Source organism: Schistocerca americana, chromosome 4 (assembly GCF_021461395.2).
Source record: "Schistocerca americana isolate TAMUIC-IGC-003095 chromosome 4, iqSchAmer2.1, whole genome shotgun sequence".
NCBI lineage: Eukaryota > Metazoa > Arthropoda > Insecta > Orthoptera > Acrididae > Schistocerca > Schistocerca americana.
In genome coordinates, this window is record NC_060122.1 from 98999226 (window position 1) to 99014748 (window position 15523).

Below are 15523 nucleotides of genomic sequence, written 5' to 3' on the forward strand. Positions count from 1 at the left end.
AGCCCCAAGAGAACAGCGTGCGGAGGATGCCTGTCCTCCAACAGGTATCGTACGCTCTCTCCAGATCAAAAAATATTGCTACCGTTTGGCGTTTCCGGAGAAAATTGTTCATGATATAAGTGGAGAGAGCAACAAGATGGTCAACAGCAGAACGATGCTTTCGGAATCCGCATTGGGCTGGTGTTAAAAGACTGCGGGACTCCAGCCACCAAGCTAAACGGTAATTCACCATACGCTCCAAAACCTTACAGACACTACTCGTGAGAGAAATGGGGCGATAGCTAGAGGGGAGATGTTTGTCCTTTCCAGGTTTCGGAACGGGAACGACAATAGCTTCCCGCCATCGCCTGGGAAAGGTACTGTCGGTCCAAATTCGATTATAAAGGCGAAGGAGGTGACGCAGGCTATGGGTTGATAAATGCAGCAACATTTGGACATGGATACGATCCGGTCCTGGGGCGGAGGAGCGAGAAGTAGAGAGTGCATGTTGGAGTTCGCGCATGGAGAAAACAGTATTGTAGCTTTCGCGATTTTGAGAGGAGAAAGCAAGATGCCGCACTTCTGCTGCACGTTTCTTCGGGAGAAACGCTGGCGGGTAATTTGAAGAGCTCGAAATCTCAGCAAAGTGCTGACCCAATGAGTTAGAAATTGCGACGGGGTCCACTAAGGTATCATGCGCGACAGTGAGCCCAGAGACCGGGGAGAAACTAGGCGCGCCTGAGAACCGTCGAAGCCGACTCCAAACTTCCGAGGAGGGAGTGAAGTTGTTAAATGAGCTAGTAAAGAATTTCCAGCTTGCCTTCTTGCTATCGCGGATGACGCGACGGCATCGCGCACGGAGCTGCTTATATCGGATACAGTTGGCCAAAGTTGGATGGTGACGGAAAATGCGAAGAGCACGTCGCCGCTCACGTATTGCGTCACGGCAGGCCTCGTTCCACCAAGGAACTGGAGGGCGCCGGGGCAATTCGGAGGTGCGTGGTATTGAACGTTCCACAGCTGTGAGAATAACGTCGGTAAAATGTGTGACCTCATCGTCGACGCTGGGAAAGCGACGGTCATCGAATGTCGCTAGAGACGAAAAAAGTGTCCAATCGGCTTGGGCAAACTTCCAGCGTCGCGAGCGCATATATGGCAGTTGAGGCTGCAGTCGAAGAACACATGGAAAGTGGTCACTCGAGTGTGTATCATCAAGGGCGAACCATTCGAAGCGCCGAGCTAGCGGAACAGTACCGACCGCAAGGTCCAAATGGGATAAATTTGCCGTGGAGGCAGACAAAAATGTAGGGACCCCAGTGTTGAGGCAGACTAGATCCGCTTGGTGGAAGACGTCTAGCAATAGTGAGCCACGTGGACAAGGATGTGGAGATCCCCAAAGCGGGTGGTGGGCATTGAAGTCCCCAACCAGCAAATAGGGGGGTGGAAGCTGATCAAGAAGATGAAGGAGATCAGCTCGTGCCATTGTTGTAGACGATGGAATGTATAGCGTACAAAGAGAGAACGTGTATCCAGAAAGGGAAAGACGGACGGCGACAGCTTGGAAGGAAGTGTTTAAGGGGATTGGGTGATAATGGAGAGTATCATGGCGCAGAATCATGAGTCCTCCATGGGCTGGAGTGCCTTCAACTGAGGGGAGGTCATATCGGACGGACTGAAAATGAGGGAGAACAAAGCGGTCATGGGGACGCAGCTTTGTTTCCTGAAGACAGAAGATGACCGGCGAGTAGGATCGTAAGAGGATCGACAATTCCTCCCGATTGGCGCGAATGCCGCGGATATTCCAGTGGATAATGGACATAGGGTGAACAGAAAATGGAGGAACGACACCAAGGGTGCTGTCAACTCAACGACTGCTCAGAGCTTGCGACCGACAGCATGGAATGGCATTCAGTCGAAGGCAGAAGATCCTGATCCATAGGTTGGTCAGGAGCAGCTCCTGCCACCAACGATCGGCCAGTTGACCGGCCACCAACAGTGCGCCTCGGCGACACAGAAGATGGCCGAGGGCGATTTCCGCCAGGTGGTGCTGTAGATGGGACACGCCTTGGCGGAGAAGGAGAGGAACTGTGTTTCTTCGTAGCCTTCTTGGAGGTATGTTTAGATGAAGGAGGAACCGATGGTTGTGAAGTTGCAGTACGTAAAAACTCTTCACGAGAATGCTCTTTTTTCGAAGACTTGGCGTCTGACTTTTGGGCTCGAGATTTAGCAGAACCCGACGAAGGGTGAGCCAGAGAGTGGGCAGGCGAAAGAGGTGAGGTTGAACGGGCGATCTTTGCGCTGGCCGATCTGACGGCCGTGGTACTAAATGTGAGGTCGCAAGTCTGCGTGGCCGCCTCCTTTGTTGGCCGAGAAGAAGCAAGGACAGCGCTGTATTTTCCTTTCTGAGGCACGGTGGGCTGTCGACTGGCGAGTAACTTTCGAGCAGCAAAGGTCGACACCTTTTCCTTCACTCTTATTTCCTGGATCAGCTTTTCGTCCTTAAAAACAGGGCAATCTCGAGAGGAAGCAGCGTGGTCACCCATACAGTTGATGCAGCGAGGGGATGGAGGTGGACAAGCACCCTCATGGGCATCCCTGCCACACGTAACACATTTGGCCGGATTGGAACAGGACTGGCTGGTGTGATTAAACCGCTGACATCGATAGCAACGCGTAGGGTTTGGGACATAAGGGCGAACGGAAATTATCTCATAGCCTGCTTTGATTTTTGATGGGAGTTGAACTTTGTCAAAAGTCAAGAAGACAGTGCGGGTTGGAATGATGTTCGAGTCAACCCTTTTCATAACCCGATGAACAGCGGTGACGCCCTGGTCAGACAGGTAGTGCTGAATTTCTTCGTCAGACAATCCATCGAGGGAGCGTGTATAAACGACTCCACGTGAGGAATTTAAGGTACGGTGCGGTTCCACCCGGACAGGGAAGGTGTGGAGCAGAGAAGTACGCAGCAATTTTTGAGCCTGGAGGGCACTGTGTGGTTCTAACAACAGGGTACCATTCCGTAATCTGGAACAAGACTTTACAGGACCCGCAATTGCGTCGACACCTTTCTGAATAATGAAAGGGTTGACCGTGGAAAAGTCGTGACCTTCGTCAGACCGAGAAACAACAAGAAACTGTGGCAACGATGGAAGAACCGTCTGTGGCTGAGACTCAGTGAACTTACGTTTGTGAGCAGACATAGTGGAAGGTGAGGAAACCATTGCGGAAGAATCCCCCATGATTACCGGCGTCTCCGATGGCGCGCTCCTCCCTTGTGGGGGCCCTCACCGAGGGCACACCCGCCTTAGGTGATTGTTCACACCTCAGGTCACACCTCCCGACATACGGACGGAGGGACCAATCGGCACTTTCGGAAGGTATCAGCTCGGGTAATCACCCCTCCCTGGGCCTGGCCTTTACCAGGGGGTACGTACGTGTCCTACCTGTCTACCCGGGGCGGGGAATTACGCGTTACCCCGTCACCGGCTACGCATGGAAGTGCGTGGGTCGGCCTTCAGACACGCACAGGGAGGAAGAAAGAGAAAGGGAAAGGAAAGAAGAGGGGGTCTCAAACGCCGCAGCGGAGAAAAGGGTAAAGAGAAGAGGTAAGGAAAGGAGATGGACAAAGGAAGGAAGAAGACATACAAGCAAGGAAGGAAGAAGAAGAATGTGGTACATTTACAAGCGTCCGTCTCCGGACGTAGGCGCAAACCATACTCCCAGAGGGGGAGAAAGTGAAGGAAAGAGCAAGAGGTGAAGGGGGGGGGGGGGGGGGGTGAAGACAGGGGATGGGGAAGGATGTGGAAAGGGAAGGTATGCAGCCCGGAAAGGAAGGAAGGCCACATTAGCTCGGGGCCCCGTGCTCGCTACGCACGTATCCACAAAAGAGTTGTGGATCCCCTGGGGGGTTCTCGGGCAATGTGTCACCCTCAAAGGCCAATATGAAGGCACTGGTGGCAACCTGGTTATCCCTTGGGCTCTAATGGACACGCCAGATGAAATGAACACCTCTCTGCTCTAAACTGGCGCACAGCTAATCGTCAAACTGCAAAAGAAGGTCCCTGTGGACTATAATACCCTGGACTATATTTAAGCTCTTATGAGGTGTGATGGTAACAGAAACATCCCCAAACTTGCCACAAGCGAGTAATGCCTGTGACTGGGCAGAGGATGCTGATTTTATCAAAACTGACCCAGGGCGCATTTTGGACAAGCCTTCCATCTCCCCAAACTTGTCCTCCAAATGCTCCACAAAAAACTGAGTCTTCATGGACATGAAAGATTCCCCATCAACTCTCATACATACGAGGTACCGGGTCAATTAAGCTTCACTGCCATCCTTAAGCCTAGCTTTCTTCCCATGGTGTGGCCAGGGAGGGGAATGACTTTGGGTGATATTTCTTAGCATTAAAGTTGCCCACTTAGATACTGCTGGCAGCAGACCACCAGCAAGAGATGACATATTACACTTCATGGCATGTCATCCACCCTGATACCACCCACTCCGACCGGGAGCCCTCCCCATGGGCACCACCTTACCACACCAAAGGCCACCTGGCAGGATGGCCATTGCCAGGAGTCCCGATGCCCCAGGGTGATGGGCGTCTACTCATTGGCATACGTGGGGAGTTAAAGGTGCAGGCATCAGCAGAGCAATCCCTGTGTTGTCAGGGGGCTACAACCAGCAGGGCACATGGCAGCCCCACCACAATGGACTGGCTACCACGCTAGATATCAGGTGCAAACAAGTCCATGGGCATCGTCAGCACAGGAAGTGACACTGCATAGTGCATGGTGGAAAACACACCCAGGAAGGTGTCCTCGCCCAAGAGATGGAGAATGGGTGGGACTGCAATGCGACAACGAGAAAGTTGGCTAAAGATCTCAATGCAAAATGGACACAATGACCATGTAAGGTGCCCTTTCCCAATTGGCTCACTCTACGGGAAAATTTTGAAAAATGGCGGTCAAACCCGACAGGGGACAATCAAATGAAGGTCAAAATGTGTGGGACTCCTTTTAGTCGCCTCTTACGACAGGCAGGAATACCTTGGGGCTATTCTAACCCTCGGACCTGTAAGGAGACCACAATGTTTGTCTCACACGTGGTACATTAACAGCAAGGGCATTCTCGCCATGGACACATGTGAGACTTTGAAGATCCCAAAGTATCTCATGGTAAGAGCCAAAGAAATCTTTCCATTAATCAACCTTCAAATTCAGTCTATATATAAGTGTACAGCAGTTGCACTGAAAGTGAAGCATAAAGAGAGCTGAATGAGCTTGTTTTATTAAAGGTTACATTTATCTCTGATAATTTTTTTTCTTCAACCATAGCCACTATGGCTACAACAAAAAATATGCAAGCACATATAACTAACAAAATAACAGAAAATTTATTACCTGCTATTGATAGTGTTTTCAGTCTGAATTCTAAGCCATAATATATAACAAAACATTTTAAATTCTCCATTCGCTTTGCTTCCTCTGGCCATTTTTCAAAATCCTTTGAGTTTTTTCCTATGCGAACCTCTTTTACTTCCCTCAAGTCCACTGCAACAAAGAAAACGATATTATTACACACATTATTACACACATCTCCTCCTTGTAAACTCTTTTTAAAAGAAACTAATCATGAGTGAATTACCCAAATGGGATGGAAATAGTTAACAGATGTCAACTTACATGAACAGACAAACAAATGAATACAATTTCAGAAAAATTGAATGATTTATTCAGGAGAAAGAGCTTCTCAAATTTAGCACACCAATATTGTGTTGGTCCATCTCTGACCCTTATGCAAGCAGTTACTCAGCTTGGAACTGATTGACAGACTTGTTGGATGTCCCCCTGAGGGATTTCATGCCAAATTATGCCCAACTGGAGTGTTAGATCATCAAAATCCCAAGCTTGTTGTGGGGCCCTGCCCATAAAGCTCAAAACATTCTCAGTTGGGGAGATATCCGGTGACCCTGCTGCCCAAGGTAGTGTTTGGCAAGCATGAAGACAAGCAGTAGAAACTCTCGCTCTATACGGGTGGGCATACTCTTGCTGAAATGTAAGTGCAGGATGACTTGCCATGCAACAAAATGGGGATAGAATATGGTAGACATAGCACTGTCCTGCTATGAAAGGAAATGGTGCAACAGACTATCACTTCTGGTTGTCAGGTCATATGATGGGCAAGAGTCCGGTTGGAATCCCACCACTGTCCAGGGCATCTCCAAGCACGTCTTCGGATGTTACTGTGGTTCAATTTGAAGCAGGACTCATCACTGAAGACAATTCTGGTCCAGTCAATGAGATTCCAGCTGAAGATTTGTCTGCACATGCCCTTGGTAGCAGTGGAATACCAGCCTGACAGTCACCCACCACATGGCCTGACAACCTGGGGTGCCACTTCTTTTTATAGCAGGACCCTTTTGGTTGTCATCTGGGGCACACTTACGTGATACGTTGCCAATATTCTATGTTTCCCTTTCTGGCAAACCATCCCGGGTTTACATTTCAGCAAGAGAGTGCCCGCCCACGTCCAGCGACAGTTTATACTGCTTGTCTTCATGCTTGCCAATCCCTACCTTGCCCAGCAAGGTCAACGGATCTCTTCCCAATTGAGAACATTTGGAGCATTATGGGCAGGGAACCTACAACCACCTCGGAATTTTGATGTTCTAATGTGCCAACTGGGCATAATTTAGCATAATACCCCTCAGAAGGACATCCAACAACTGTATCGATCAACGCCAAGCCTAATAACTGCTTGTATAAGCGGCAGAAATGGACCAACACCTTTTTGACTTGCTCAATTTGTGAAGTTCTTTCTCCATCATCCAATTTTTCTGAAATTGTAATCACTTGTTTGACTGTACATGTACATCACTTCCACCAATTTTTTGTCCCATTCGGTTAATCCCTTCATGGCGATTTTTCTTTTCTTTTCTTTTTCTTTCTTTCTTTAACTTCGAGTGTAATAACAAACTGATGTCTATGACAGGACATGCAGCAGCTGTGCAAGAATTGTGTGTTATCAGTTCATAATTTTAAATAAGTTGTTACTTATTTTGTTACTTTAATCTTGTGCATTTTTCCCTTCCTCTCAATTGGATCATCTGACTTTTGATGCTTCAGTTAAAGCTGACATGTATACAACTACAATTAAGTTCCCCTGAATACAATAGTGATAAATGATTGAAGCAATGAGCAGTGCACTGCCAGGAGACATTTGTGCATAAATGTGACATGAAGAGAACACAACACAATTTTAAATGATAAATAACCTTTACCTACCAACACAATAGCATTTTTATGGAATATGTGGTTCAGTGAACGCCTCGTTATTTAAATAACAGGCAGCAGAGGGATGTCAGTCAGTCAGTCAGTCAGTCAGTCAGTCAGATGGTTATTTGCATGTTGCAGGGATCATAAATTCAATCTCTCACTTTGATACAGAGCTAGTCAGTTTTACAAATACAGAGTGACTCTTGAAATTTTCCCGGTGTATCGAATATTCCACAAGATTTCGGGATTGCAGCCGGATCTCATCAACTTCTTTCCACGATATTTCGGCTGACAGCCTTACAGCCGTCTTCAGGCGAGTGTTTGACACTGGAGATTGCTAGTGCAAGTCGCTCTAATTATACGTAAAAGTGCCGCAGGCGCGCACGCGCAAGTAACCGTAGCATGCGAGCCACCTGTTGATTCCAAGGCCCTCTACAATATTATTGCATCTATAGAGCGCAAACGAATGCGTGAAAAAGTAAAACATGCACGCAGACATGTCCAAAACAATAAAATGCAAAATTTCAATATTAAAATTAAAATTACTTGTCGCTCGACATCTCAGAAGCCATAAAAAGTTTTCTTTTGGTTGAAATTAAAGAAATCAACGGGTCCCAGGCCTTATTCAATAAAAAGCCGCCATCACGATTAATGAGATTTTCCGCTAAACGTATTTCCACGGATTCCTTCACAACTGAATCCCAGAAGGATCTCGATGGGGCCAAGATTTTCGTGGCCGAATAATCCATAGTATGTCCTGTGGAAATACAATGTTCGGCTATGGCCGACTTACTGGGCTGTAAAAGGCGAGTGTGGTGCTCATGTTCAATGCAGTGGTCATGTACTGTGCGAGTGGTTTGACCAATGTAGGCTTTCCCACACTCGCAAGGTATTTTATAAATTCCAGCCTTCCGTAATCCCAGATCATCCTTGGCTGAGCCCAGAAGAGCACGAGTCTTTGTAGGCGGCCGGAAGATTGCTTTCACACGATGTTTCTTTAAAATTCTGCCTACTTTCGATGAAATGTTCCCGACATATGGGAGAAATGCTCTGGACTTAAACACCTCCTTATCCTCTTGATCTTGTGGGTGGTCACGTTTTTTCCTCCTTAAAGCAGTACTGACCTGATGTGCAGAATATCCATGTTGTTGAAATACCGATTTCAAATGCTCTAATTCGTCTGCAATGCTGTCTTTATCAGACACGACATGTGTCCTATGCACCAACGTTCAAAGGACACCCATAGTTTGTGACGGGTGATGACAGCTTGACGCCTGCAGGTACAGATCCTATGCGTGGGTTTTCGATAGACAGAATACCCCAATGACCCATCCACCCTGCGTTTAACCACGACGTCAAGAAATGGTAGGCAGCCATCCTTTTCAACTTCCATCGTAAACTGAGTGTTTGTGTGGATGGAATTCAGATGAATTTACAACATCTGAATTCCATCCACACAAACATTCAGTTATGTCCGGAAACATAGCATTTCCATGCTACAGCCATTTGAAAACATGTTTGCTAGGTAGGAATGCAATAGGATAGGCCCTGTGGAGAGTGGTAACAGTGGATTGGCTGATGTTGTTTGATATCTATCCTACCCCTCTGACCTGGTTTGAGCCTCATTCAAATGTCTGCGAGTGTTATAGCAACATGGTTGAGTACACATTCGCAAAATACACCAACATGATCCTTCTGAATAGCAGAGCTCCCAGTAATAGAAGAACTGCTCGCCACCTTTATATTTTTTCACCACAATTATGCAACACCTTCAAGAAAGGCTATTCTCACTATCGACAGATGTGATTGTGGTGCCCCACGGAGGCACTGCATACTTGAACTGGAAGAGATCATACTGTATCATGTTGAAGAGAACCTATCAATGAGTACAAAAGTAATTTCTTTGGCTATTAATTAGTGGAATTGTAAAACAAGCGATGTACTGGGTAACGCCTAATCAATTACTTGTAAAAGTGGCTACATTGCCAACATGTTTTCAAATGGTTGTAGCATGGAAATGGTATGTTTCCGGACATCGGTTTCACCCCCCCCCCCCCCCCCCCCCCCCCCCACACACACACACACACACACACACACACACACACACACAAATAAATAAATCTCACACTACATCACTTCCATAAATTTTTCTACAGATTAGGAGTTGTCAAGCAGATATGATTTCAGTTTTTTGTCTGAAGTTAATTTTACTATCCATTCAATTCTGCACATCACTGGATAAGTTGCCAAAGATCTTTATGGCTGATTACCTCACTGCTTCTTGTGCAGACTAAGCCTGATTGATGGGTAGCGTAAAGCATTTCTATTTCTAGTATTATATTTATGAACGTCACTGTAGGTTTAAAACAATGATTAACTGATAACAACAAATTTCATATGGCAGTAAACACACTGTGAGACTTTTGTCAGTACGCCAGTATTTGACATGAGGTGAAACTAAAATGGACAGTTCACATGCTTCAATAGTGTGATACTTACAGTACTTGCATTACATTAACGACTAGTCTTACTTGACTGAGAAGAAAGAATTAGATTTTTTCACACACACACACACACACACACACACACAGAGAAAGAGAGAGAGAGAGAGAGAGAGAGAGAGAGAGAGAGAGAGAGAGGGTTTTTTTTTTTTTTTTTTTTTTTTTTTTTTTTTTTTTTTTTTTTTTTTTTTTTTGTGGTTTTAGGGCGCACAACTTCAATGGTCATTAGCGCCCAGACTACGTTAAGAATGCACCGCGAGGCACAAGTTTAAAACAACAACTAAAAGGGAAAACACGATAAAAGATAGACTGACAGGCATAGGATTAAAAAAACAGCATAATCAAATGTCCTTAGAGAGGTTTGTCAAAGTGATAAAACGAAGAACGCGAGCAGCTGCTCGTGGGTCATCCGCTAAAATGGCGTCTAGAGTACATGGCAGGCCAAGCTCAAGATGCAGTGTATTAAAATCCGGACAGGACGTTAAAATGTGGCGGACCGTCAGCAATTGCCCACATTGGCAGAACGGCGCCGGCGCAGCCGTCAGCAGATGGCGATGGCTGAACTGGCAGTGTCCAATGTGTAACCGGGCCAAAACGACCTCCTCCCGCCGAGAAGGGCGGGAGGAGGACGTCCAAGCTGCGGGAAGAGGTTTCAAGGCCCGAAGCTTGTTGTCCGTAAGTGCAGCCCAATCGGCATGCCACAGCGATAAAATGCGCCGACAAATTACCCTGCTACAATCCGACGAAGGGACACAACAAGAAGCTGTCCGAGGCTGGAGGACCGCAGCCTTGGCCGCGGCATCTGCAGCTTCGTTCCCAGGGATACCGACATGGCCAGGAACCCACATAAAGCTAACCGGAGAACCGACGTCCACCAGCTGCTGAAGAGAGCGTTGTATCCGGTGCACGAAAGGGTGAACCGGATACGGATCACTGAGGCTATGGATGGCGCTCAGGGAATCGGAGAAGATGACATAAGCAGAATGTCGGTGGCGGCAGATGTAAAGAACAGCCTGGTAGAGGGCAAAGAGCTCAGCTGTGAAGACCGAACAATGGCCATGGAGCCGGTATTTGAAACTTTGTGCCCCGACAATAAAGGAACACCCGACCCCGTCATTGGTCTTAGAGCCATCTGTATAAATGAAGGTCATATTAATGAACTTCGAACGAAGTTCAACAAAACGGGAGTGGTAGACTGAACCGGGGGTAACCTCCTTTGGGAGCGAGCAGAGGTCAAGGTGGACGTGAACCTGAGCCTGGAGCCAAGGTGGCGTGTGGCTCTCGCCCATTCGAAAGGTTGCAGGGAGTGAAAAATTAAGGTGTTGAAGGAGGCGACGAAAGCGAACTCCAGGGGGTAGCAGGGCAGAGACATACAACCCGTATTGACAGTCGAGAGAGTCGTCAAAAAAGGAACGATAAGACGGGTGGTCGGGCATTGACAGTAGCCGACAGGCATACCGACAAAGCAGTATATCGCGCCGGTAGGTGAGTGGCAATTCGCCAGCGTCAGCATGAAGACTCTCTACGGGACTAGTATAAAACGCTCCGATCGCAAGTCGTAAACCCCGATGTTGTATGGAGTTGAGGCGGCGTAAGATGGATGGCCGTGCAGAGGAGTATACCAAGCTCCCATAATCCAGCTTGGAGCGGACGATCGACCGATATAGACGAAGTAGGATGGTTCGATCTGCTCCCCACGACATACCACTGAGAACACGGAGGACATTTAAAGAACGGGTACAACGGGCAGCCAAATATGACACATGTGGAGACCAGCTAAGTTTCCTGTCAAATGTAAGACCTAAAAATTTTGTTGTCTCCACGAATGGGAGAGCAACGGGACCGAGTCGTAAGGACGGTGGGAGAAACTCTTTGTAGCGCCAGAAGTTAATACAGACCGTCTTCTCGGCAGAAAAACGGAAGCCATTGGCGACACTCCAGGAGTAAAGACAGTCAAGAGAACGCTGAAGACAGCGCTCCAGGACACGTGTACGCTGCGCGCTGCAATAGATGGTAAAATTGTCCACGAAATTGTCCATCAGCTGGGAGGCAATCCATTATTGGATTGATCGCTATGGCCAAGAGAGCGACGCTCAAAACTGAGCCCTGTGGCATCCCATTCTCCTGGTGAAAGGTGTCTGACAGGACAGAACCCACACGTACCCTGAACTGTCGATCCATTAAAAAGGAACGAATAAAAAGAGGGAGGCGACCGCGAAGACCCCATGTATGCATGGTGCGGAGAATGCCCGCCATCCAACAGGTGTCGTAAGCCTTCTCCAAATCAAAGAACACAGCCGCGGTCGGGCACTTCCGCAAGAAGTTATTCATAATGAAGGTCGACAAGGTAACCAGATGGTCAACAGCAGAGCGGCGCCTACGAAATCCACATTGTACATTGGTAAGTAGGCGTCGAGACTCGAGCAGCCAAACCAAACGAGAGTTAACCATTCGCTCCATCACTTTACAGACACAGCTGGTAAGTGAGATGGGTCGATAACTGGAAGGCAAGTGCTTGTCCTTCCCCGGTTTAGGAATCGGGACAACAATAGACTCGCGCCAGCGTGCGGGAACATGTCCCTCAGTCCAGATGCGATTGTAAGTACAAAGAAGAAAACCTTTACCCGCAGGAGAAAGGTTCTTCAGCATCTGAATATGAATAGAATCAGGCCCTGGAGCGGAGGACCGTGACCGGGCAAGTGCGTTTTCGAGTTCCCGCATGGTGAATGGGGCATTATAACTTTCACGATTCGAGGAGCGGAAGTTAGGTGGCCTAGCCTCCTCTGCCTGTTTGCGGGGGAGGAAGGCAGGATGGTAATGAGCGGAGCTCGAAACCTCTGCGAAAAAGCGGCCGAAGGCATTGGAGACATCCTCCGGGGCCACAAGGACGTCATTCGCGACCATCAAGCCAGAAACTGGCGAGTGGATCTTAGTGCCAGATAGCCGGCGCAGGCTACCCCAGACAACAGAAGAAGGAGTAAAACTGTTGAAGGTGCTTGTGAAAGCAGCCCAGCTGGCTTTCTGTGTGTGTGTGTGTGTGTGTGTGTGTGTGTGTGTGTGTGTGTGTGTGTGTGTGTGTGGAGGGGGGGGAGGGAGGGGGGGAGGGGGGGGGGTGCTCACATGGTGCTAGTGGCATCTTTGCCTTTCTCAGATCTTTGAACTTACTTCTCCAGCCAGTTTCATGGGGATCTGCAGTTTAAGATGGACTTCGAAGCACAGTGCAACATGGCATCTTTCACATTAACAAATCACTGACAGAGATGAAAGAGCAATAAGTTATAGACCTGCAAATTTGTAATCCGACACTTACCCCTACAGACATCAATTCTTTCATGTGGTACTTGAAACCATTCATATACTACAGAAACAATTAAGGTCATATGCGCCTCTGTAGAACACGATGACCAAAAAGAGTTAAAAGCGACAACACTTTAAGCCCAACCGATAGAAGGAAAGACAGCTATAAAAAGAGACTTTCTCTTGGAGAAAAGGCAATAAAATACACCATAAGGACAACAGAGGTCTTCAATTAAAGATTAAATGTATTTTGCCATATAGCTACGACAGATAGAAAGCAAAACGTGGTCAACAGCCTGTGCTTCGTATGCTAAAACAGTCGATAAGTCAGACAGCAAACAAATTACAACATAAATGGTTAAAAAAAAGGGCTTTCTGTTACAAAATGGTGAACTGTCATAGCTTGATGACAATGAGTAAAACGTGGTGGGGGGGTCACCATTAACAAATGGCAATGGCTAAAATGACAGTGCCCAATATGTAACCTAGCATAAATAATCTTGCGGTGAGAGGGCCGAGAGGTGGTCAGCCAAGCTATTGGGAGAGGTTTAATTCCCTGTAACTTGTTCCTATGAAGGGAAAAGCAGTGGTGACACCAAAGTGACACCAGCTGCTTACAGACGGCAACACAGAATCATCGAAGGGAATGGGAGAACTAGCAGGCTGAAGTACAAGGATTGCACCCTTGGCGGTGGCAGCAGCAGCAGCAGCAGCAGCAGCAGCCTCATTTCCTGTCAGACATACATGACCAGGGACTCACATAAACATCACAGTGGCCCCATCAAGAGAGAGTAAGTGAAAGCTTCCATGGGCCCATTGCACTAAGGGATGAATGGTAAACAGAGGCTCTGAAGGGCACTGAGTGAGCAGAGCAGATAACACAATGGAAAAGCCTGTGTTTCTGGATGTACTGCATGACCTGATACAGGCTGAAGAGCTCCGCTGTAAATAATGATTCTAGTTTTCCAGATTCCGATACCGTAAAATGTCGGTGCCAATGACGAAAACACACTCGACTTCACGGTCAGTCTGAGAGCCTTCAGTGTACACAAAGGTACTTTCACAAAGTTCCTTGCAAAGATCAAGAAACTTACTGTGATAGAGCTTGTCTGGAGTAGAATCCTTAGGAAGCGAATGAAGTCTAAGGTGAACATGGGCTGCTGCACAAAGCCAAAGTGGTGAAAGGTTCACACCCATTGGGAAAGAGGCAGGTAGCAAGAAGTTAAGCTGCTGGAGCAATAGCCAAAAGCAAACTCCAGGAGGTAACAGAGAAGAGGGATGCGCCCCATACTTGTGGCCAAAGGAGTCATCGAAGAAGGGGACACATGATGGATGGCCAGGCAGGGCAGACAAACAGCATGCATATCTGCTGAGGAGAAAATCACATCCGCATGACAGTGGTAGTTTGGCAGCTTCTACAAAGATTCTCAGCAAGTAAAAGGTGCCAGTGGCCAAATGGATGGTGGATTATATTGCGACAGAGTTAGATGGACGGATGTGCAGATGCATAAATGAAACACCCGTAGTCTAGTTTCGAATGGACAAGGGACCGGTAAAAATGGAGGAGGGTAGTCTGATCTGCTCCCCAGGAAGTACTGACGAGGATATGTAGGATACTGAGGGACCGTGTACAGTGGGTGGCCAGGTAAGACACAAGGGAGGGCCAAGAAAGTTTCCTACTGCGTATGTGCCCCAGGAATTCCATAGTTTCAACAAATGGAAGAGCAACGTACCCAAGATGTAAAGATGGTGGAAGAAAGCAATTGTGCCACCAGAAATTCATACAAATGGTATTGTCAGTGGGAAAGTGAAAGGCATTGTCAATGCTCCACGAGGAAAGATGATTGAGTCAATGCTGAAGATGTCACTGAAGGAGATAACTCTGTGGAGAACTGCACTGGATGGCAAAATCGTCAATGAAAATGGAGCCAGAGATGCCTGGCAGGAGACAGGCCATAATAGGGTCAATGGTGATATCAAAGAGGATGACGCTTAGGATGGAACCCTGAGCATACCCTTTTCCTGGATACGGTGACCAACAAGGCAGAATCCACACACACCTTGAAAACTCTGTCTCTTAAAAATTTGTGAAAGAAATGGGGCAGGCGGCCTCAGAAGCACCACATGTACAGAGTATGGAGGGTACTAGTCCTCCTGCAAGTGTCATAGGCTTTCTCCAAATCAAAAAACATGGCCACAGCCAGGTGTTTCTGCAGAAACCCATTCATGACAGTGGTTGACAAAAGACGAGATGGTCAAGTGCAGAACGGCGCACTCGAAATCCACATTGTGCAGCAGTTAGTAAATTGCGAGACTCTAGCCACCATACCAGCCAGGCATGAATGATACATTCCACCATTATGCAAACACAGGTGGTGCAAGAAATGGGCCAGTAGCTAGAAGGAAGGCGTTTGTCCTTACCAGGCTTAGGTATGGGTATGACAGTGGCTTCACACCAACGACTGGGA

At 47.5% G+C, this 15523-nt stretch overlaps 1 protein-coding gene across 1 annotated transcript in view; it reads right to left on the reverse strand.

Annotated features, from left to right (window-relative positions):
• LOC124612534 (1-phosphatidylinositol 4,5-bisphosphate phosphodiesterase gamma-1) overlaps positions 1 to 15523 on the reverse strand; it is a 258728-nt gene that overhangs the window by 232803 nt on the left and 10402 nt on the right. The window contains exon 2 of the mRNA XM_047140800.1: positions 5383 to 5532. Coding sequence (XP_046996756.1) covers positions 5383 to 5532 — 150 coding nt within the window. The remainder of the gene's footprint in view (positions 1 to 5382; positions 5533 to 15523) is intronic.